General features: G+C 38.5%; 1 protein-coding gene across 1 annotated transcript in view; it reads right to left on the bottom strand.

The window, feature by feature from the left end:
• Positions 1 to 25,651, bottom strand: part of Cntn5 (contactin 5) — a 635,441-nt gene that overhangs the window by 35,950 nt on the left and 573,840 nt on the right. The window contains exons 15-18 of the mRNA XM_051199086.1: positions 24,494 to 24,652; positions 19,818 to 19,967; positions 7,701 to 7,771; positions 5,875 to 6,109 (exon numbers count right to left, since the gene is read on the bottom strand). Coding sequence (XP_051055043.1) covers positions 5,875 to 6,109; positions 7,701 to 7,771; positions 19,818 to 19,967; positions 24,494 to 24,652 — 615 coding nt within the window. The remainder of the gene's footprint in view (positions 1 to 5,874; positions 6,110 to 7,700; positions 7,772 to 19,817; positions 19,968 to 24,493; positions 24,653 to 25,651) is intronic.

The raw sequence follows: 25,651 nt of genomic DNA, 5'->3' as shown, positions 1-25,651 counted from the left end.
CACAATGCAAACATACACGTTATAAAAAATAAGTCTTAAAAACACTCCACATGATATAATTGAGCCAAAATTCATTTGGTTTTAGAACACAGGTCAACACTGATTACTGCACTGGATCAACTGTATTGGCTCATTTTGGGAACCACGAACATCTTTTCTATTCTGTTTGCTCAGTCCTGTCCCTCGCACTACCTCACAATCTACTTTCAGTCTATTAATTTTTTCTTAAAATAGAAAAGAAGAGCTTCTATTTCATTCTAGAATTATAACTAGCAGACTTGTAGTAGACTTTTAAAGTTGTTTAGCAGGAATTTAAACTCTTGACTGTGTAGTTAATGAAGGGATACTGGTGGTTTTGGGAGACAAGTGACTGGGTCACTCAGGTTTGGATAAGATTCATTTCAAAGGGAGTCACACTGTGGTTCTTGTGTGCCACTCTGTGAACCTGTCACTTCCCTTCAGAATGAATGCATTGCAGAGATTCACCTGCCAAATGCTTTCCATCTGCTTTCATATTATTCAGGCAATTACATCTTTGTCAGAAATGCTTGCAGGGGGATAAATCATTTCAGAAGCAGAAAAACACATGACTTGGTGCAGCCTTCCTATCCTTCTTCGTCTGCAGAGAGATCTCATTTCCCACTTACCTTTCAGGGGCATCAGACACATTTAAATATGTCTCAGATAGAAATTTAAACAAAAACTAGAGATTGTAAAAGAACACCAGAGGTGGTTCGGAACCACTTTCCAAACAAGAATTCCAATTTCTATAGAAAAACTTGAAGATGTTTTAACTTCAGAGCGGTACTGATGTGTGGGACACAGCTACATCACCAGAATGAGTGTGGGCCACCCATGCTGACCCGAGTCTCAATTTCAGCATGGGAAAAAGCATGGTCTCATGGTCTCATCCAGATTATCCAACACTCTGCTGTGAGCTAGTTGAACTGACAAAGTGTTCATGTACAAACAAGAATAACATTTGGCTGGGATCCCCTGTCCTGTTGGGAAGGGTGGTGAAGCCACAAGAGGGAGAGACACCATCCACAGACTTTAAGACTGTTGCTTGGATCACAAGTCAGGAGCATGGCCAGTGGGCTTCAGGGTTCAAGCAAATCAAGCAAATCTAATATATCCTACAAAATTAAAAAGGTCTAGCTTTTCTTGGGAAAAGGTGGCTTCATTCAAATGCTGCTTCTGAAAGTGCCACTTCCCAATGTGCTCATCGGGGGGACACTCTAAACAATTTTCTTTGTTTGTTTTAAACTTGGCAACGAAGAATCAGCTCAGAGTTTCTTTCCTTTGTCTCATATGTATGTGTGCAGTGTCTGTATATGTATGAAGGCCTGAGGTTGGTACCAGGCATTTGCCTCTAGCAGTTTCTAACCTTGCTCTTCCAGGTAGAGCTTGGCCTTGCAGCCTCCTTGCTCCAGGATGCCCCCCATCTGCTTTCAATGATCCCAAGGGCAGCCAAGCAGCAAGGGTGCCTGGCCTAATCAGCTTCTGTGTGGATTCTGGAAGTTTGAACTCTGGTCCTCTTTTCTGGCCACAAGCCATTTAGCTTCTGAACCATCTCCCTTGCCCTTCACTCTCAATTTCTGAAGGGTCCATTTTTGGGGGTAGAGAAGGGAATTTAAAGGAATCAAATTTAATTCATTCTTTTACTGTTCAATTGCCTCCAAAAACTCTAAGAGGGATGGGAGAATGTGCTTAAGCAGATACATAACATGCTTAAACTTAAACACCATAAAGGAAAGAACTCAAAGTCGTCACAATTGACTATGTTCCAAGAGTTGTTAATTCCAGACATGTATTGAAACACCCAACAAAACTATTATATATTATGCAATTACTTTTCATAGAGGGGTAGAGGGACTATGAAAGCTGTCACAAGGCTGCTAAATGGTGAAGGGAGTGTTTGAGTCCAGGCTCGGGACACACTTCCCTGGTGCTCTTGGCACACTCAGCTGTGCATACACCACATCTACTGTTGCTTTTTTGAAAGTATGTTAGTTTTGTTTTCTGTGTGTATGTGTTTGTAGCATATGTGATTAAATGTATGTATGTTTCATATGGATGGCTATGGAGCCCCAAGTTGACACTGAATACTGTCTTCTATTACTCTCCACCTCATGCTTGTATTGTGGCCATCGCTGCATATGTACGTGGTATGTGTCAGTGTGTTTTTACATGGACATTAGATTGGTTTGGCCCTTCCACGTTTGGACTGCACATCCCCAGGTATATGGGCAGGACTCAGGTCCCCAGGCTTGCACTGGAAGCACTTTTATCTGCAGAGCTATATTATAGTCCCGTCATGTTGAGATAGGGCTTCTTACTGAACCTGAAGCTCCTCAATCGGCTAGACTGCCTGACCAGTAAGCCCCAGGCATCCTCCTGTCTCTGTTTCCCCAGGGTTACAATTGCAAGGACATGTATGTCAACATGCCTGCCCTTTCATGTGGGTCCTGAGAATCGGAACTCAATTCCTACAGATGTGACTTTTCACTCAAGTTAATAAAAGCTCACAATCATATCTTTGCAAGTATAGTAGACTCTTTCTAGTAGGCAAAGACTTGAAACTCCCTCCTCTTGCTTAGGGTATGATATAGGCTGTGGATAGCTCCTCCACTCCAATCTGGGGATATGTAGTGGATGCCGCACTGATTGATAGATTTCAGTATCAGTTAGATTAAAATTTAGGACAGAATTATACTCATGAATTTAGATGACACAGTTGTGTTAAGTGACCCAGCAGCTGGAGTCCTCCTAGTGATTTGGGGGGATGTGCTTGTACTTTTGATTGCACATCTGACTTCCCAGGAGAGGTAGCAGCAGCATTAATCAAAGGGGAGTCTAATAAACTCTGTGGGAGAAGGGTTATGGTTTTATTAGTTAAAAAATCCATGAAGACAGCGCCGTTGAACTTTTATAGTCACTAATCCAAATGGATCACACAGCACAGATGGGCGATTATTCCTTGTATTTTATAACTAATGTGCCAATTTATAAATTTCTGACTTGATATAAATCCCACTGAGCTCAGTTTCAGCTAAGAGCCTATCTGGAGAATAGCACCTTTTGAGCCCTGGGATTTAATTTGAGCACTGGTTGCTCTATTTTCAAGGGATAACTGGAAAACAGTTCCCTCAAATGAGGAGTGAGTTCTTCAACTTTGTAAAAAACAAGTCATGCAAATCACCTCAAGAGGCAAACGCCCCAAATGCCAGAAAAAGCTGTAGAACATTACAAATAAATAAATCTTCCAATCTGTAATTAATAGCTATGGAATTTCTTCTGTTTTAATGATGGCTATAATAGGAATGTAAAGGTTTTGAAGTAGAATAGTAAAAGTTGACCTGTTGTTATTGTCTTTTTGGAAAAATTACTTAAAGAAAACTTCAGAATATAGAACAAGTGGGTTGGATTTTAATTTTCATATTATGAACATTCTGGAACTACTCTGCTTCAGAAGCTTCACTATCAAGGAAGAAAGTTAGATCCTAGAATGGTGGATAAGCTTTCTGTGATCACTGAGTTGTGGTGTAGGCAAAGGTATGTGCTCCTTCATCCCTGATCTGCTTTTAACTGATACAATTTAAAGATGCAAACCCTTAAGCTTCACAAAAAATTCTAACTTTGTAAATGTAATTAGTGATAAAATTCCAAATGTACATGTTTACAACTTGCAGTCAGAAGAACGGCAGGTTGTACATACTGCAGGACTGGTATCTTTCATATTTTCATTGACAAATGAAGTGATACAATGAAATATTTTGTAGTAACAACCCCAGTGTCTTTGAAAGGAAATATGCATGTTTCCTGTCTAACTTGAAAGAGAAAGCTCCAAAGGTAAGCCATTCCAAGTATAATGACTCACAGTCCAAATAATTAAAAAAAAAAAAAAAAAAAGTGAAAGTAACCCATGATGACTGCTATAATTTAAATTCAAAGCTAAGGTTGACAAGGAACTTATAAAACTGGATTTCTTAAAAGGCAATCCTGGCGTTACCCTACAAGGCAGTTTTTAAATTTCTGGAACTCACCGTGAGCTCTTCTGCCATGTGCGTGGGCCAGTTTAAAGCAACTTTAAAACCACACTGATACATACTTTCTGGTGAAATACACATTAACAAATAGCTTTGAGGAGTAAGAAGTCACATATGAAATATTTACTGTCTATATCCCTAGTGAGACACTGTATGGGGACACATACTTAAAAAGAAAATATTTTCTTTCCCCTTTAATTATTTGTGAGCTCCTGTGAAGGTGTGTGGGTATATGTGCTTGGGTTCAGTGACTGGGAGACCAGAAGAGGAAGTGTTTGTGAGCCATCAGAGCTGGGGCTCTCGTCAGAAGCAGATGCACTCTTAAACTGTGGAGCTGCTTTTCCTGTCCCAAACCATACACTTATTCCTGTACTACTGTGGGAAGTCCAGCTGTACAGCTGTGCCACTTACTCTCATTACTCCACAAAGCTGTTGTCTGGTCTCGTGCATCTGGGTCTGATTGTGGGGCTTGAAATCATTCCCTCATACTTTCCTTAAAACATTAAATTAGATACCATGCACGCACACACACACACACACACACTTACACGCACACACACGCACACACGTACACACACACATCCAGGAGGCATGCATGACAGAGCTGTACCCAACACAACCAGAAATACTGACTGCATGGAAATCTCAGAGGGTCTCCTACGGTTTATCATTTGATCCCTCACCTTCTTGGCCATTGCTTTGCCAGGGTAACATTTTGCTCCACTTCACAGCTTGGCTCTTTATTGCAAAGATGTATGGCAGCTTTTATCAGAAAGTATACTTATGTAAATCAATACTACCTTTGCTCTTCTACACTCAAATGATCTTAGTTATTTCTTCATAGGAAGCACATAATAGAAAACGTTGATAATTCTCTTGAGCTATTCAAGATACACATGTGGGCATCAAAGGAGCCCCAGACCCAGTTAATATTGACCTTGCCTATTCAAAACAGCTTCTGCCCTTGTGAAATGTATTTTGAGTTGTTGTTATTATTATTATTATTATTATTATTATTATTATTATATTTTGTTGGCTGAACCCATTGAAATTCAGCACTTGAGTAGAAAAGCTAAGGGTTTCGGAAAGCTAAGATGCATGCAATTTTCAGAAAATTGCACTTCTGTATCTAAACTAAGCTTATTAGAGACAGGATGTTGATAGCAGAAGTTGGGCTTGTGGTTTAGCCACCGCACCTATAGAGAGCTACAGGTTTATAGTTTCCTCTTCTGCCAAATGTACACACTTACTTATTATATGTTACCCCATCTAGATGCTTAAGAATAAATTGAGCTCATACATGTGATGATCACATGCTATAGAAAAATCAAGGATTTAATGGAGAGATGTGCACTTAATTAGCATACGATGCCTAAACTATCCTTTGTTTAGGGACCCATTTCTAACAGACAACTGTGTCTGAGACTTTTTTATCAGTACTGTGGTTTACACAATGGTTAGACATAATTATTTATCAGTTATATGTCAATGGAATCTTCAATTAGATTCAGCACACACACACACGCACGCACACACACACTAATATATCCAGAGAAAACAACATTCTATAGATTACTGATATTATTCACTCAATGGAAGCATGTTGGTCATACATTATTAGTGAACAAAAAACACAAATCAACATATGTTAAAAAGATGACTTTGGGAATGGTTTCGAGGACTATATTTAATAAATATAACGGGATTATGAATGAGATTTTCAAACATTGGCATACCAGTATTTTCTAAGACAGTCATACAACATCTCATTAGAAAATCAAAATAAAATACAGAAATGTAAGAAGATGGTGGTAAAGACACTGACCTCCCTCAGCTGAACGGATGACTACAATCTGACTGAAGGGTCCATCACCTTTGTTGTTATAAACTCCAACTTTGACTTCAAAGGGCGTGAGAGGGGGAACACTTTCATCTCTGTAAATGAATTTAGAAGCTTCGGAAGACGTCACCATCTTCTCCTTCCAGCCACGGGTTCCATTGGGTCTGAATGCCACTATGTAGCCGAAGCCTTCCCCATTTTGAAACTCTTCTGATACTGGCTAAAGAAGGATAGTACAGTTAACAAGCAGCAAAACAACTGGCTGAGAAACTTCCTTTTGATGCTTAGCTTTGCGAAAGTTATAGCCAACTACAGAGAAGAGTTTCAGAACTTTTTTAATATGCTGGAAGCTAAGATTGCATGTGTGCTTTGGCTGCAAAGGTACAAGGTAGAAATGGAATCCTATCAGTTGGTGTCTAAGGAAACACACCAGAGTATTGGCAACTCTTGAAGTGGAACAACTTTACTTCAATTAGTCATGCATATGAGCTGATGATTTTTGGACTCTACTGTAGAACTGAGCATGCTAGGGAGAACTGTCTTGATGTAGGGTTGCGATTCTCTCATCTCTAGTTAATGCTCTACAGAACACTCAGTAGATTAAGTCAAAGAGAGATGAATCTATCTTCCGATGTTCTTTTCTATCTATGTTTTCCTAATGTGCAAACAAATAAACAACCCCACTCTAAACTGTTACATATGTTTTAAAAACAATTTCTCATACTACACATGACTTGCATTTAAATTTATTCAAAGGTTTCAATTGCTTATTACAGATAGAAGTAACTGTACTGGCAAGGGAGTGGAGGGAAGTCACCAGCCACTTACCACTTCCTAGCAGAGCATATGATGCCTTCTAGATATCCAGTAATTGTGAGTTAATTTCTAAAGCTTGAATTGTGATTTAAAGATAAAACTGTGTACTGAGTAGAGCAAAGTCTATTAAGTCTATTAAGTCAAGGCCATAGGAGAGGGTCAATGGGGGTCAGATGTGGGGAAATAAATACCTCTATAGAAATATTAGCGCATGGCATAACGTTTTATTTATGAGAGGAATGGATAGAAGAATATTACAGACAATTCATTGCTGGAAGCCACATGCTTGCACATATATTTTCACTGCTTTCTAAGACTATCCCATTTCTACAACAAATGTGACCCATATTTTTGTGGTTAGGGTGGAGTTCTTTAGCTGCATAGATACATTTTATAATGAGATTACATGATAGCCTGGAAATTACCTTCCCTGAAAAGTGTATTCTTTACCCTTATTCTATTCTCATTCTTTTTATTGTCAAAAGGTATTTGGAGATTGCATGGCATGTTCTGCAATGTGACTCAAACTCGAGAATTTTGATCCCTCCTCTGATTGTCAGAGAAGGCAGTAGATCATTGACTCCGTGTTAGGCTGTTAAATTAGGAAGCTTTCACTCACAATAGGATTTCATTGTGAATTGAGGTAAACCAGTCACAGGACCATGTACTTAGTGTGGTGACATACTTCCTGTCTCATGGGTTTAACCTAAGTCACCATAGTAATTTACCAGGGGCATGCTTGAATTAGTCAAGCTTCATTCTGAGAGAGCCTGTACCATAGCAAGCACATCAAGGACTTAGCAAAGGTCACCTGGGACCTGGGCTGAGGAGGAGAAGGATTTACCTAGTCCACATTCCTCTGAGTAGCAGATCTTCAGACTGTTACTTCCTTCAAACAGAAACTCCCAGCCTTATACCAGGGCAGAGGCTCTGTGCAGAGCCCTAGTTTCCAAGCAAACAACCTCTTGCGATAATTGCAAAGGAATTATTTTTACCTCCCAGGCGATAACCAGTTCGTGCCTTCTTCCGCTCCTTCCACTCACGTTACTGGGTGCTGTCTTTGGGACTGTGGATAAAAATGCACGGAGGCTTAACAGAATGAAAACACTTGTGGTTTCCTTTGGCCATTGTCACCCTACTTAGATTTTGTTGAGTACTAAAATGAGTCAGACAGTTGCCTTAAGTTAGAATCTTCACATTAAATATTGAGACAAAATTATGTAATAGATACCTTGCTCTCTGGACCAACTTGATTGCCATAATTAGCAGCAGAGCTAAGGGTATTTACTAATAGTTGGGTAAATTTTACTTTTTAAATGCCTCTCTCTTCTCCTCTTTGCCACTGTTGAATTTTTATCATGTTGGAGTCTACAAAGGCTCTGGAAAAATCCGCAGGTCCACACTTGCAATATCTCAAGGATCTCCAGTTTAAGGAAAACGTACCCATAATGCCACTGTGTGAGGATCTATTTAAATGGATAAGCATTAAAAACAACTGCCAAAATCAATCTTTCTGCCACTGCAAACACTCAGTCACTCAGTGCAAGTTTTACAAATGAATAACGATTAAAAGAATAAATGTGTCAGAGGAATAAATTTCCCCTTTCCTGCTTCAAACTGAGAAATCTGCAGCTGGATGGGAACATTTCTAAATGAAGTGTTGTTAACAGAGGAAAAAAAATGTTAAAATGAATCACTTTCCAGACTCTGTGCCTGCCTTCACAATTGTGCACTCTTTCCTTTGCACCCAGCATGTATTTAAAATGATATTGGTATTCAAATAAACAATAAACTCACTGCAGTACATTACCTGTTAGGATGAAAGGCTATTAATTGCTGATATACATTGTTATACAATATTTTACATGCTACGAAAAACCTTAAGTAGATTTTGTATAGTGCTAGAAAGCAAAATAAGGAAGCATGCTTCTTGAACTAGGGAAGTGGCAAAGAAAAACCTGTAAACATTAAAATCAATAACTTTTATTCGGTTGCATTTCCAATTTAAGTGCTCTTGGTTTCTTTTCTCTTTGGATGTAATTCCTTTCTTGTTCAAGTACTTGCAGAGTTACCAACACCAAACTGTACAAAGTGTGGTAGCATTTCAGCAGCTGTCAATTGCTTTCTTGCATAGCCACATTCATTTAATATTCATCTATAGAGTTCACTGCCATGGCTTCCCCCAGAAGTATCTAGAATTAGATAGCTATTACCTTCATACAAAGAAACCACATGTGATTCAATAAAGAAGGTAGGACAGAATTCTGAAACAGTCAATATGTCCTAATTAATATTAATGGCAAGAAAATCACTTATTAAAATGAGTTTTTAAAAACTTTTATTGAATTTTTGACAGTTTTATATTTACATATAGTTCACTCTTATTATTATAATCCCATGTACTCTGGTTTGCTGCATACTTTTATTAACCTTTATTCTCCCTACAATTCCCTTTCAAAAATTATTTTCACTTTCTGACATCCACGGAATTTAGCCGGGATCATTGTGTGACCTTGGATTTGAAACCATTTGTTGGAGAATGGTAGGCTCTTCAGTGGGCACATATGTCATTGGAAATCACAGTTATTGCTAATGTAACAAGGCATACCCATATACCTGGGCATTTTTTTTCCTAAGAAAACCACTGTGATATTGAATATGACTTTAAATTTACTTATTTCCTGCCAGTGATAGAAAGGAGACTTAAAAGAACGGAACCGGTAAAATGATACATGCCTGTGTTGGTACATTTCTTGTTTCCGTGACACAAGCTAGAGTTTCACAGGAAGAGAAAACACAGTTGAAAAAGCTCCACCATCAGATTGGCGTGTGGGCAAGTCTGTGGAGCATTATCTTGAGTAATGACTGGTATGGAGGTGGGGGAAGCCCATTGTGGGTGGTTCCAACCTTGGCAGGCTGTGCTGGCCTATGAAAAAGGCAGGCTGAGCAAGTCATGGGGAGAAAGACAATAAGCAGCATTCTTCCGTGGCTTTTGGTTAAGTTTCTGGCTTAGACTCCAGATGGACTGCAAAATAAAACTTTTTCTAAAGTAACACATTGCTGGAAGAGTGATTTCCAGGTAGAGTCATCCATACATAACCTGTTTGGTGAGCTATGCTTTGAAATCAAGATGCCCAACATGACATTTTGAGACAATTAACCTATTGTCATGTAATAACTAAGATCTTCTTTGTCTCACTCTACCATGATTTTTAAAGAAACATGCACAATCCAAATGCGGCCTATGACAGCATTTTAGACATTACTTCTATAATGTATATGTATGGATTATGAAAAGCTTATTAGATGTAATGGGACCAACTGACAGAAGTCGCTGGTCTTAAGAGCCGCAGCCGAGGCCTATGCTTTGCTGTCGGTATCCAATGCTGCAGCCTCTAATTCTGCTTGGCTTACATTTCTTAATTTTATGCAGAGATGGGGGCTTTCATGCTCATGCATTTCCTTTTCAAGTTGGTGACACACGGTCATTACCTCTGCCACACCATAGTGGAGCTTGCTGATTTTAATTATATCATGTTTCTTTATAATAAATTATGAAATAATATATTTGACTTAATCTCCCAAAGCTCTTCTGGTAGGAGAGTTCTATACCTCCTGTTAGATGCATAACATCCATAAAATCAAACTCTCATAAATGCTTTCAGAGGAATATATACTTTCAAAACCAAATCTATCTTCAATTTAATTAGTGAGAACCTGACTTAAGCATTGAGGTGGTTTTCTCCCTCAGCCAGCTACTGATAAATATCAGGAACTTAGTAACTCAGAGGATCAAGCTTATACACATGCTGAGCACTGAAACCAATTCTCCTGCGTTTATTTGTGAGCAATCACCCTTCATGGATAGATCATCTAATTGAAACTTCTTTACACACCAGCCCCAAATGCTTAGTTGGTTCATGTTTTAATTGGCATGTTGAAATGTGAGCTATTTTGTCTTAAACAGTGGCATCATCCTTGGCAGTATCCAGAATGAGCAAAGGTTAGTACACAACCTTAGTATAAGCAGGCTAGAACAACATATTATGATTACCACCACTTAACTAAAAACAAAACGAGTCTCCAATTTCTCTTACAGTATTTACATGGTTCATTAAATAATAAGGCTTTGCAAGGGACCATGGGAAGTGGTGGTAATTAAGACGCTAAGTGGTTATCCCAGTAGCTGGTGTGAGGTATGAAGCAGAGAGGCAGCATACTGGAGAATGTAGGGGATAGCTACAAAGGAAAGGTTGAGTCAGGAGGCACACCTCAAGACATTTTTCTAATAGAATTCAAGTACACTGCACATACATGTACCCATTAATCATTATCAATTGTGCCAAGTTGGTAGAAAGATTAAAAATAAGAGCCTCCTAAAACAGACATCAAATACCAGCAGTGTTTCTTAAAGAGTTAGCTTGGCTTTTGTCCTTCCCAATAGGGCAGTTGAGTACAAAGAATGACTGTGTCCTGGGACAGAAGGAAGATATGCACCAGCCTTCCCATCTATCATCTAACTTGTCTTCTAAAAATAACAATATCTGCTTAGGGTTTTTAAAAAACAGTTTTTCATTTAGCCCTGGCTGGCCTTGAACTTATTGTTTGGCTGAGACTGGCCTTGACTTCCCAATTCACCTGAACCTACCTTTAAAGTCCTTGAATTACAGAGAGGAGCCACCACACTCAGGGAGCATCTACTTGGAAAGGTTATCCTCACAATTACTTGTCAGAGAACCTGGAACTAGCATTAATATTACCTAGTTTGACATCTAGTGCTGAGACCTATGATAATACTGAAAGTTGAGTAAGTTCACACTTGTGGCCCTGAAATCATACAGTTTTTGTGGGTATTTGGCTCTGCTTTGCCTTAGTAACTATGCCTTTGGTCTTGACATAACATGCATTTACTTGGAATTTGGGGCAATATACCCCTTTTGATTTTCACAAGAAATTGCTAGAATATTCCAGGGAATGTAGTGTTTTTCTTAGTTTAAACCTTCTCGCTAACTATTGTCATCACAAATACGGGGGCACAGTTAATCAGCAATACTGTTGTTGATCTCAACTCATATTTTCTTCATTTTTAAGGGTCAACAAGGAAGAGGAGAAAATGGGTGGTCATTGAATCAAAACTGCTGATGTGTGTGCTATAAAAAAAGAAACAAAGGAAATGGCAAGGAGAAGAGAGCCTGGAGAGATGGTTTGGAGATCATGCACACTTATCGCTCTTGCAAAGGTAATGGGTTCGGCTCTCAGCACCCATATCTGGTGGCTCATAGCTGCCTGTCACTCCAGGTCTAGCAGATTCGATAGCCTCTCTGGCCCCCATGGGGAACTTCATTCACATGTAGGCATTCACAAACAGACACAAATACATACGTGCCATTAAACATTTAAATAACACCCCTTTTAGAAACGAAAGAGAACTGTGAAGAGGAGGATTACACACAAGAGGCATACTTTGGAAGTAGGATTGGAGTGAGAACATAAGGCCTGCCATTTACTCAGTGGACCACCTTGTGATTATTTTCAATGCTCCTTAGCTTTGTTTTCTGATCTGTGGAATGGGATGAAGCACTCCATTAGAGGACTACTACTTGCATGGGACAATTAAAGCTTATACAGAAGTTGAAGTGCTTAGCACAAAGCCTGAACCTAATGTATTGCAATTGCTCAGGCTAGGAACAGGAGTTTCAGACTCACTCCTGGCTTGAAATCTTCTCAGATCCATTCATGGTTGATACCTTCTCATCACCCTGCACCTTTGATAACTTCTGCTCGTTCTTTATCTTGCAGTTCACCTTCCTTGTTGTTTTGAAACCTTTGCAGCCATAACCAGCTTGCTAAAGAATAGTTTCCCTTTAGGAAGGCATTTGTTAGAATCAGCAGATTGGCTTGCAAACCATCTCTGAACTGGGAGACATGCTTCTAAACTGTGCTTTGGAGAAAGGATTGGCTTGGACCTAAGGGATTTTTTTTTTTTTTTTTTTTTTTTTTTTTTTACTATCTGCTACATAATAATACTTTATTTTTCTAATCACTGAGATTTAGTTTTTAGGGGTCTGTTACTTGTTATAATTTCTGTCTTATTTTAATTTTACTGGGGACCATTTATTTTACATTATATAATTAAATTACTCTTTGGCTTAAAGGCAATCATAATGTTGCCTTATGGAATTCTCTTTAAGATTTAACCAACTATTTCAGCAGAATACATTACATTTTCTTTAAGACAGAGGAGGAAAACTAAAGTGTTAAAATACCCTTCCAACCTGGGCCCGTTGTACACAGCAGTGTATGACGACTGTGTATTTTCTAATTGTCCCCAATAAATAATTCAATCCAACTCTTATTTGGATTGGATTAAAACTTTGTTTTAATGCATTCAATGTATTCAAGTATGTCAATACACAGACTTCCAGAGAAAACTAATCCAGGCTTATCTTATATGGTGTTAGTATACTTACACCTTCAAGCTATTTTTTACTATAGAAGGAGAATATGTATTTATCACAACAGGATTTTATTCCTTCTCCTCTATTAACCTCTGAAATCAGATTTTCTCAATAGCAACCATGGGCAGGGAGGGTTTCTGAAGATGCAAGTCTAAAAAACAGAAAGTGCATGTTTTCAGGGTCTAGAAGATAAAGTACAGCCGAAGAGCCTGTAATCAAAAATGAGCCGAGTCTGTTCTCTGCTTTTAGTGAGCCATGCAATCTCAGATGCTGGGGCAAGTCTGGGGCTTGTAAGGAGCAGAGCAGCCAGCCTTGCCTTCCTGTCTTATTTCCCTTTCTGGCTTGACCCAGGGGTTTCTCTCCAAGGTCAACTGCCAATAGAGATTGGTCATTTTCCCATCAAATAAAAAAGCAGCAAAGCAGCCTCGGTAGAGACCTCAGTGCTTCTGACTTCCCCCACAGATAAGACAGTGAGCTGCAGAGATTTGTGCAAGAACTCTCCATCCCACCCCGAGATACCTGATCAGAGGTACAAGGAGCTTGTGGAATGTTTCTTGTTTCTAGGGCTTATCAAGCAGTTGTGTGTGGACAGTCACAGTGGAGGCAAAGGACATGGAAGGAAACCTTGACTAGGCCTAGTGGAAACATACCCCGCTAGAGTTCCTATATCCTCCAAAAACCCAAACCTTATTAGAAGAGGAAGCTTGTTGACAAAAGAAGTCATGGCAGCATCTATCACCCAGTGAGAGGGCATGAGATGGCATCGTATATACAGACAGAGATGGCATCATCTACGGAGAGCTATGGCCCCTGCTTTAGTGATTGGGAAGTGCTGGCCAGAATAGCAGTTCCAGGGTGAGAAAGGCAGCAGAAAGAAGAAAGAGATAGATCCCAACTCCCCAGGGTCAAACCTGAGCTAGGCTGGAAAGGCAGAAAATGGGATGTATGTGGAATTAAAAATGTTATTTAAATCAAAAAAGACTTTAAATATATAAAAATGGGCCTTCCCTCGAACCCAGTAGAGAAGTAGGTGGGACTGAGGATATGGAGCAGTAGTCTGTGCCCATGTGATGGGTACACGCATGTGCACCTGTGTGCTTCTTTAGTACAATCTGACCATTTCACCCATGTGTTCAGATGCATCCTGGGTTCAGATGGAACCTAGAGATGAGCCCACCAGGCTCTGATGGACACTTAAAAATCATGGTCACGCAGACAGCCTTGCTTACACCACAGGTGACATAAGACAAAACTGAAAGGTCTGGAATATGAGTAAGATCTCTGAGAGCTGCCAGTAGTGGCTGTGAAATTAGGAGGCTCAGGAGAAGGAAGTAGACAATACACATCAATCAAAGGTGGTGGGCGGAGAATGAGGCTGTTTCGTGTTTGAATTTTCAAGTAGTCTGGTCTGTTTTGTGCACAGGAAAACGAGATAACACAACATAGGAAGCATGTATCTTGGAAAGGCTTTCGACTGCATGTCCACTTGGTACATGTAGCTGCAAGGACATTGATTCAGTAAATGTAGAGATAATATATTTTGTTGTGTGGCTAGAAAAGTTTGCGTCCCATTTTCCATTTCAGAGTAAAAAAATGTAACAGTGGACAGAATTCAATGTGCTCGGCAGCTACAGAGCTATTTCTGAAATAAGCAATTTTATACATGGTTTTCATTCAATAATACTTGCTGTTCTTTGCTTCTTTAGCCTTCTGTTTTGCTATAAAAACCAAAGAAAAATGTCACTTTGTGTGAAAATATCAAATTCCCATTATAGTCTCAGTACTAGGTGAAAAGAAGAATGTAGTGATGTAAGGTTAGCAGGCTAGGGAAGGAGATGTTTAGCTGAAAGCATATCCTCAATACAAAGAGAGAACACTGCATGTTCATCATTGCTAAAATTCCCATTTTGTCCCATATTAACCCAGTTAATGATGACAGCGATAATAACAACATAGGTGCTAATATTTATTTATATGTGTTGCCTGTATGATACAAGGATCAAGAGAGGTAGGTTGTAACATGTCCTCATTAGCATTAGCACTAATTGTCAAGATGACACACTCTGCGTCTATTCAACAAAAGAGATGCATTGAAAGCATTGCCTACATCAAATTGGCCAATGGGAATCTTTGAAGGGTATTGTCTTATTCTTTGTAGGAGGGTCCAGTTCATTCTGCATGGTGCCATCCATTGATTCTGGTCCTGGATTGTGTATGCAAGTTAGTTTAGCATCAGACTATAATTGAGCCTATGAGCTAGCCGGCAGGCATTTGCTTCCAGGGTTTTTGCTTCAAGTCTCTATCTAGACTTCCCTCAATGACAGTTGTGACCTGAAAGGGGAAAATCCTTTTCCCTGACCCTCCCATCCTCCAAGCAACAGGAAGATATTTCCCTAATGTGACAAATGAGAATAAGATGGACTTAGGCAGCCTTGCCTGTGTTTAATAAGCTGCAAATCATACAATAGAGCATTAATTCAGATCTAAAGCCATGTATGTTGATAAACTTAACACATGTGTATATGTGCATATATATATACATATACACAAACAGACACACTGAGCTCTCTATGAAATGCTTTAGAAATAACGGTTGTTATTTGACAAAGAATGCAAAATTTTCTGAATGACAAGTTACACAGTTAGCCATGACTACTTTTTATTGACTCTTCAGAGGTTTCCAATGTGCTACTTCAAGAGTATTGAGGCTTAAGAAAAGAAACTATTACAACTATTGTATTCATTTTGTTTTACTGTTTCAACCTTCTCATGTTTTCAAATGCATTTCTTATTTTATAATCATATCTCTTGTGACATCTTTAACAAAACATTCACACTGTTATATTCCAAATTTACATGTTAGTTTGATGAGAGCAGCATATTTCATTAATTAAACATGTTATCTATTTATATCTCCCTCCCTTTCTGGATAATCTAATTAAAACTTGTAAGGAAATTGAAATTGCTCTATAAATAAAAATGAGCACCAAAGCAAAAATAGATGTTTACTATGCTATTTTGACCTTCTTATGCCAATCCATATATTTTGGGTATAAAGGTTTTGTTGGTGTACATTCATTATGCAAAATAGTGAGTTATATTATCTTCATGGAAGTGCTTTAATGACCAGAAACACCAAAATCTATTCTATAGAAAAATTGCAAATAACTTCTTTTTGGTATGTGGAAAGGAGAAAATTTAACAAAGAAATGTTTCACTCAAGTTTTTATTTTTTATTCTTTGAAATTTAGAAATTTTATTAAGAGGGATTTACAGAGGCATAATCTCTCATAATCTCAATGTTCTAATGTTGATACATTTTTTTCCTTCAATTTAGCTGTCCATATTTAAGGTTCAGTTGATCCATTAGAGCAATTTCATCTTGGAATATAAAATGGGTACTTAACAGAGGCACAGTGTGTCACTGGAGACTGCTAGCTGAGGATATTGGTATATCTTTTAATCTGTGCTGCTTGAGGAAACAGCTACAAAACTCAACACTTGGTTCTATGCCTTTAGGAGCTCAAGCTGAATTTGACATTCAAGTAGAAGCCACATAAAGTAGGCAACGCTCACCTTCCCCAACTCACTGTAAGAGGCAAGCTCTTCATGTACTTTTCATACCATCTCTTTCCTCTCCTGTAGGGCTTTAATGAAATAAAGTGTGTCATGTATGCAGATAGTTGCGATAAAATGTAGAGACAGCAATTCATGATGGAGGCAGCTATAAAGCTGGGTGAAATCTTTGTAATGCATCATCTGAACACAGTTTGACTTAAAATGCCTTGGTGGTTTGCTAACAGTTTGTTTGTTTGCTTGTTTGTTTGAGACAGGGTTTCTCTGTATTGTTTTGGAGACTGTCCTTGAACTAGCTCTGTAGACCAGGCTGGTCTTGAACTCGCAGAGATCTGCCTGCCTCTGCCTCTGGAGTGCTGGGATTAAAGGCACGTGTAGCCCAGTCTGGCCTCAGAACTCCTGCCTCTGCCTCCTTCAGCAAATCCTACCAACGTGCGCCACTACAACTTGTCAGTTTTTTAATAGCACAAGTAGGTTCATACTTGTTTAAGCCCAAAACATATAGTTTTAGATAGCCGCTGAATTACACAGTAATCTTTGTCTGTGATTAAACACAATTAACAGTTTGTAAAGTAAGGCAGTGATTTTAGAAAATACACCTGTGTACTATTGTAGGCCATTATCTCAGTATCTGCATAGTGAGCTCAGAAGATGAAGAATGACTAACATGTTGTGATGTTAGTTAATGAACACCTGGGCACAATGACAACATGGCTGATTTTTATGGATGCATGAGAATCCAACCAAGCAATTAAAGTTCAATTTGAAAGTCACACAATTTAAAAGAAGCAAAAAAGAAAAAAAAAATGAAGAAGCAAGTTGCAAGGCAGAAAAGTTGAGTTTTCTTGTGGGTAACTTTTCCTAGCATATTTAGAGTATTTTTTTAAATTGCTTTACTTTGATGGAAAAAATGCTAAGCATCTATTGTTTGGCTATGTCTTCCTTTCCTCCCTCTCTCTACTCCCTCTCTCGCTTCTTTTCTTTGTTTAAACTATTCCTTGTAAAATATGGTACATATAGCTATATTGGGGGGAATGCCTGCAATTGCAGCACTCAGAAGACTGAGGTAGGTAATTTATGGATTTCAGGGCAGGATGTATTGTATGCATATTTCAGGCCAGTCTGTGCTGCCTAGAAATACCCTCTGAATAAAAACAAAACACGAACACAGAATAACCAAGAAATATGTTAATATGTTGAATGCTAGCTTCTGACATCATTTCACATTTCAAATAAAGAACTGTGAAGGAAGTAGACATCTTCACTTTTAGTAATCCTCTTGTTGATACTCATACGTAATGACTGAGGATAAAATATTAAAGTGTTCTTATCTTCCTTCACATCTGAAACCTGCTCTGCTCCTATTTCTTTATCACTTTCACACTGCCCTCATCAAATATTTGATGTGTGTTTTTTTTTTTCTGTGTGTGTGTGTGTGTGTGTGTGTGTGTCACTGGGTTTTTTCCTAATATATGGTTTACTTATGTATTCTGTTATACATATGTGCAATAATTCAGTGTGTGTATACAATGTGAAAAGATCAGAGGAGGAGGAATAGAATTACTATTTCTTTAAACACATAGCATTTCTGAAATTGTCTACTTCTTTACAAAGTTAATATAGATTCTTATAGGGAAATATGAAGTAGAACTTAAGACATGGCACTTATCAAGGGAAGCAGTAAGAACAAGAGTTCAAGGTAATTCTTGGCTACACAGGAAGTTCAAGACCAGCTGGGGTTACATGAGAACCTGTCCCAATCCCCAGAACAGTAACAAAAACAAAAAGTTAGATCACACACACACACACACACACACACACACACACACTCACACATACACACACACTCACACACTCACACACACACACACTCACACACGTACACTTACCCCCCACACAAACTCATACACACAACACACACACACAGACTCATACACACACTCACACCCTCCCCCAGACACACTCACACATACACACACACTCACACACTCACACACACACTCACACACACTCACACACTCACACAGGTACACTCACCCCCCACACACAACACACACACAGACTCATACACACACTCACACCCTCCCACACACACACTCACACATACACACACACACACTCACACACTCACACACGTACACTTACCCCACACACAAACTCATACACACAACACACACACACAGACTCATACACACACTCACACCCTCCCACACACACACACTCACACATACACACACACTCACACTCACACACACACTCACACACTCACACAGGTACACTCACCCCCCCACACAGACTCATGCACACAACACACACACAGACTCATACACACACTCACACCCTCCCACACACACACACCCTCACACACACACACACACACACACACACACACACACACACACACACACACAACTACCTTCCAGACTCTTAATCTTTACTCCCCTTTGTTTGGGTTCTTCTGTGTGATAGCAAGGTATCTTGATTTAATTTTACATAAAAGCAGTGAGTTTCTTTTATATGCTCATTTGGATCTTTTTTTTTTTTTCCAATTAGACAAACTTCTGGAAGATTTGGAAGAGCCCTTAATTTTTCTAAGGTATTTAGCAAATGGGTAGCTCATGCATACAGACTTCCAGAAAGCACTAGGTCAAGGAGGGGCGGTGTCTCTTCGGAGTATAATTTATACAGTTTAGGTGGTGAAGGCCAGCAGAGAGGGGCCTAAAGAAGTAGAGTATAATTAAAGGCAAGAACAATCACAGGGAATGTGAAGGTGAGTTAATCTGTTCTGAATTTAATAGCTTTTCTTAGAAGAAACGAGTAATTGCCTCCACTTCATGAGGACTTAAGTTTAAGGATGGGAGAAAATCAAAGATTTCATAAACCTTTGTTTATGGAAGCAGTGACCAAAGAATGGCTGGAAAGAAGAAAACTAAAATGATTACTTTAAAGGAAACAAACTCAGGATACTAGGAAACTGCATCAAACAAGTTAAGTCCATGGAGCAATCATGATTGGTTCAATTTGCTTTCGGGATGACAAGAGGTATACAGAACAGGAGTTTCTTGCCATGGTTCTTACCTGCCTCGCTTGTGCGGATCATTCGAGATGGAATGCTTGGATCACCTGTCCCAATTGGATTGGAGGCCACCACTCGGAATTCATATTCTACCCAGGGATTTAGGTCCACAGCCATCGCTGACTCCATGTCTCCTGTGATGACGTCTGGGACTACAGATTAGGAGCAAATTTAACACAAGTAAGAGGCTGGAGAGGTGCTACAATTTATGGTGGCCAATGATGTCACCATTATTAAACTCTCCTCATTCTGTGTGATGATGTGATCCTAATTTCTCATAATATATGACCATGATCCTCCATCTCAAAGTGCCTGATTCTGTGCTTCCAGTATAACTGCTTTGATGAAAGGAACTTTCTGGAAGTAAGCACTGTATATGTTAAATTTGTTTGCAGGTCATTGGAATTCTTCTCACCTGGCTGTGAAAGAACTTACCATTATTTACACTAAAAATCATTTCCCACCCTCAACTCTGGATAACAAGCTAAGTTACATAGAAACTCAGTTTTGTTTCACTTTTGAGGGATATTTGAAGTCGTTTTCCATTCTCACAAACTTATTTTGTTTCCTGTCCACAACACATTAAGAATATATCGTTTAATTAGAAATGATGGTGTGTGAGGAATAGGTACAAACTCTGCTCTCTTCTTGGAGAAGTTTTCAAACTATTTTCTTCTTTTATTTTTATCAAAAAATGAACCTTCTTAGGAACTATCTGTAAAAACCATGTCCCATTCTTTCCTGACCACTTATCAGACCACTGAACCTGCATTGTTAGAGTTGGCACTGACCCCTATGTATTTAAAACCAATGATCATTGTCAATCCTAAGTGGACAAACGTGTAACACAAGCACACTCAATTACTCTATCTTCTATCTTCTTTGATACTTCCTGCCTCCTCTTTGAGCTAGTTTATTTTGCCATGCATTTTTATAACTATAGTATACCATAGTTAAGTTTTGATATTATTCTTCAGTTTATATTTATTTTCTTAGAATTGGTATGTTTCATGATTTGTGTGTGTGTTTGTGTGTGTGTGTGTGTGTGTGTGTATGTGATGTGAAGGGGATACATATAAGTATGCCTATGCACATATCATACACATGTAGCAACCAGACCAAAATGGTAGTTAACCTTCCTCTATCAATGCCCTATTGCTTTGAAGTGAGGGATTTCAGTGAATTGGAACATTACCATTTGTGGGGGTGTGGGCGCACTGAACAATCAACACTCACCTGTCTCCATCTCTCAATGCTGGGGTTACACACATGTGCAACCACACTCATCTTTTTATACTCAAACCTCCAAGCTTACACAGAAAGTTCTCTTACCCAAATGACATCTAACCAGCTTCATATTTCACCATTTTAAGCATAATTTATAAATCAATAAATTTCCAACTTATAACAAAATTGAAAAATTGATTATCAAACTCTAAATTTATTGCTTTTTTATAAGGGGTGTAAAACAGTTGGTGTATTAATATTCATAAACAAATATAATAAATTGTAAACAGCTTTCCTTATTGAGACAGGATTTTGATTTTCAATATTGAAGAGATTAAGGATAATGGATAGCTTTCACCAATTATAAATATTTAATACCTTTGCTGGCACTTTTTTAAATAAAGATATTGTGGCTGCAGCCATGAGCATAGGTTTCTTTCAGGGAAAACACATGCTTTACAGAGAAAATAATATACATTATAGACATTATTAAAGATAGTCAAGAAGTGCACGCTGAATAAGAAGTGAATCCCATTGGAATGTGTTTCCTAGTAGAAGCATCACATACAAGAATGTGATAAAATACTTGAAAAGCTTGACAAATTGAAAAATTTAATCAACCACCTCACAAAATTTATATCCATAGGCAGACTATAGAAACAAATGGTGAATGTTTAACATATATCCTGGAGTTATACAAAGATAGATCAGTAATGGTTATGGGTGATTTGATAGTTTTAAGTAAACACCAGGGGGAAAAAGTCACTTAAGAATTTTCAGTAGCATAAAAAACAGATATTTTTAAGGTATAATAAATTTGTGAAATGGAAAGAGAACATAAAGATGTATTTTTTCCAAAGATTGTTTTATACTTTCTCCAAATTATACACATTATTCTCTTATTTTACTTTGAATCTCTCCTGAAGGAGAAAAAATTTATAAGTCAATTGTAAGATGCAAATTTTAAGTCAATTCTGAGATATGATTAGTTAGAAGGACCATGCTCAATTTTTTCCCATGTAACATAAAATAAAGAACTTGCTTTCATTTTGGCATATGAAAGAATGTTAAATGATTTTCAAATAGCTTATAAATTGCACCGACTTCTCAAAAATTATAAACTGTGTAGTTATCTTTTTTTGTAATATGTCAAGATTAGAAGAAATTTTGGCTTGAATTATTTTGGATTATGAGAAAAATTTTGAAAAAAAACTGACCAGTTGAGGCGCTGCACCCATAGGCACTTTCCCCCAATATAGACATTAAAACTATGGCTAGATTAGGGACAGGGCTAAAGCCAAACTTGCTTGGATCACCAAGGACTTGGAGACTCCTCCATGGACTTGTCCTAGGGGCGGCATGCCTTCGCCAATATTGCAATGCCTACTGTGATTTGGACAAAGGATTCAGATACATTAGGAATCAATTTTCCAGATCCTTCACCCTATGAAGGGTAGAAAAAAAGAATACTGGTATTGCTATAATTATGAAGATGTATTTCTTTATATATAAAACATAATCATTGTTTTTAAAATAAGTACTTCTCCCTGAAGAAAATTAAAAACAAAGCTCTAACTTTAAAGTGTTTCCAGTATTTATGTTATCTTAGAAAGTGAAGATATAGCTTTCTAGTAGAGCATTACCAACAAACATAGCTCACTTTTCCTTTTAATCTTCCCGGCCCCTCTAGAAACATGCATCAGGAGACCAGCAATAACAAAATGATAGGCAGGAATGGGAGAGCAAGGCAGTGAGGGACACAAACTCAAGGCTGTAGTCGGTGGGCTATAAGACAAAATGCATTAGTATATCATCGAGCATGTAGCCATAAGCATCTCTCCCAGAAGCATGGTGAGCAGTCTGAGTGACAAACAGTGGCAGGAGGATGCACAGCAGACACACAATGATTCTTTCTCATGGCTGCAAAGCCAACTTTATCAACAGCCACATGAAAGTTAAGATGGAGAACTGGAGAGGAATAGATGCGAATTCCAGAATCCATCTGCTCAGGGGGTTTGAATTTGTGCCCTTTCTATGTCTACCAATCATGATTATTCCTCTCATTTTTTTTGAGGGGCTACAATTGTTCCTCAAGACTATAGTGGACCCAGGAATGAGGCCAGTGCTTTAGATATATGTGAAAACTATGTGTATACACGACCATGATAACCATAATGAAGTCTAAGTTCAAGTAGTATCCTAGTATCAAGTAAGATCTGAAATATATTGTAGGAAGATACATTTCAGTTTACATAGTTGTAATCTGAGTGTAGCTAAGCTTGTGTCAAGGTTTCATGTACTAGACATGATAACCACTCCGTAGCCAAGGCATCACATTTTAGTTTTATTGTGAATGAACTCATGCGCCATCGTGATGATTTTCACATTACTTATTTGTTGTTGTTGTTGTTGTTTGAAATAGGGTTTGATATGTAGCCCATTTGGCCTCAAGCTTCTTATGTAGCCAAAAAGCTGGATTAAAATATGTGACAGTACTCTCTGGTTTCTATTTCGGAGGAGCTGAGATTTTGCATCATGAATAGATTGTTTTTTATATTCTGCTTTTAAACAGATGAATTAACTCTAAAATACAGCAGAAACCCTGTCCCCAGTCTATGTGGACAACAGAAAATTCTCTTTTCTAGTCTTAAAGTCTATTTGAACATGATGCTAAACACATATCTAGTAGCCCTTGGGGAATGTGACTTTCCATATCCTTGTCATTGCTCCCTGCCACATTGTACAACTAGGAAAAAAGTTTTATAACATTCAAAGGAAATTACTAGTGAAGAAAGTAATTCTAAAGCAGTGAAGCTAAGACACAAACCATGTTAAAAGCAGAGATTAAAATGAAGCACTGTTTTTAAACACATTGTCCACATTTGTTTTACATTTTATAAATAAAACTGACATAAGCCACAGCAGAAGCTTCTGGGATTGTGGGCAGTTCTGTATCCCAGTCCTCCTGTGGGGACATGCGTCTACACAATGGAATGCCAAGTATCCTGTAGAGCTGTACTCTGAAAACAACTGAACATCAAACTGAGAAATTCCCAGGGAGGCCTGGAGTCTCCCTGAGAGCATTGCTCAGTGCCCCATCTCTGGCTTGATAACTGTTGTGAGTCATACGTAGTGTGATAATGGAGGGAGGCTGGGGAGTGGCTCCACATGGCTTTTTGTATAGTGCAATTTTCACAACGTCTTTGTGAATCTAAAAGGTAGTTCATCATACAGAGACACAATGTGGCCTCTTATTGCAAATTATGAACAGAAGAAAGGGAAAGGTTTTGCTTTTAGAAGGCACAGAGAAAAAATCCACAGTGGAGATCAATGCTGTAAAGAATAATGCATTTCTGCAATCGACAAATGGCCTTGAGTGAGCTTTAAAGCAAGTGCAGCTGGTACACCGACATGATCCTTTCACATGTGACACTGTTCCAGGACCTCTTACCTGTCTTCACTGTTTGCCAGCCCAGGGAGAAAGGGCTTCGAGCCTGCAGGTTGTAGGAGGAGATGGGGCTGTGGTTGTCAGTTGCTGGACTCCACGAAAGAGTGGCTGTGCTTTCTGTGATCTCCTCCACGATGACAACCCCAGGTGGACCTGGAGGGCCTAGAGGAAATGGAGTGGATACTGCTAAGTACAGATCATTACAATCAGCCACAGACATTGTATTTCCAATGTGGATCACATCAAATGATGTGATCATCTTAATGGCACACATATCGAGTAACGAAAATTGACAGTAGAAACTTGTGGAATACATGCCATTTTCTAGAATTTCTGTGGGGAACTTATCAACTTGCAATTAGTATTATATTTTATAGGAAAAGCAAAAATACTCAGAAACAGACACTGGGATATGAATGTCACTGTGAAATGTGGCTGTTAAAATCAATCACAGCTAACAGGCAGGCAATTCTTCAGGAACAGACATAATACCATTTATACTAAAGAGCTATAGGTGGGTGGAGCTAATGTTTTAGCTTAGGGACCACACAGTGTGAAAGCCATGTAATGTTCTATTCTGGTCAAGAGGATGCAGAGCATCATGAAATGCTCTGTAGGGAAGGGAAGGACATTCTCCAAGAGGGAATTATATGTAATCCACTGTGGAAATTCAAAGAAGGCTGTTATTAGCTTGTTTTAGAATGGGTGATGCAGTAGGGTAGTAGTGATACACAGGAAATGAATTATATTTTTATCTTTAAGGGATGGTGTGGAACAGAAACAACTGGTCTATCTCCGTGTAGCTTTTGTTTTCAAGAAATAACCAGAATATGATTTGTGGAAAGATGTCCCATTACTTAATTATGCCCAAAACATCAATTTTAAGGGCATGAAAAATGTATACTTAATTCAATTTTAGTGACTAAAGGAAACACCAGTTTTCAAGTTGTCATGCCCATGTTCCACAATGTAGACCATGCAATGCAGAATTGCGTCTATACTGCATGAAGAAAATACACCTGATGATACTTCAAGTCACTAATCTATGAATTGATATGTATGTGGCAAATTACTTTCTGGATTTGATGATCAGGATATCTAGGAACTAAAGAAAGGAACAGTGAGTTGGCGCATGATAAAGCCTTGGCAAGCAAGGAACTT

This window comes from Phodopus roborovskii, unplaced genomic scaffold (assembly GCF_943737965.1).
Source record: "Phodopus roborovskii unplaced genomic scaffold, PHOROB, whole genome shotgun sequence".
In the NCBI taxonomy this organism is placed as follows: domain Eukaryota; kingdom Metazoa; phylum Chordata; class Mammalia; order Rodentia; family Cricetidae; genus Phodopus; species Phodopus roborovskii.
This window is presented reverse-complemented; position numbering and strand designations above follow the sequence as displayed.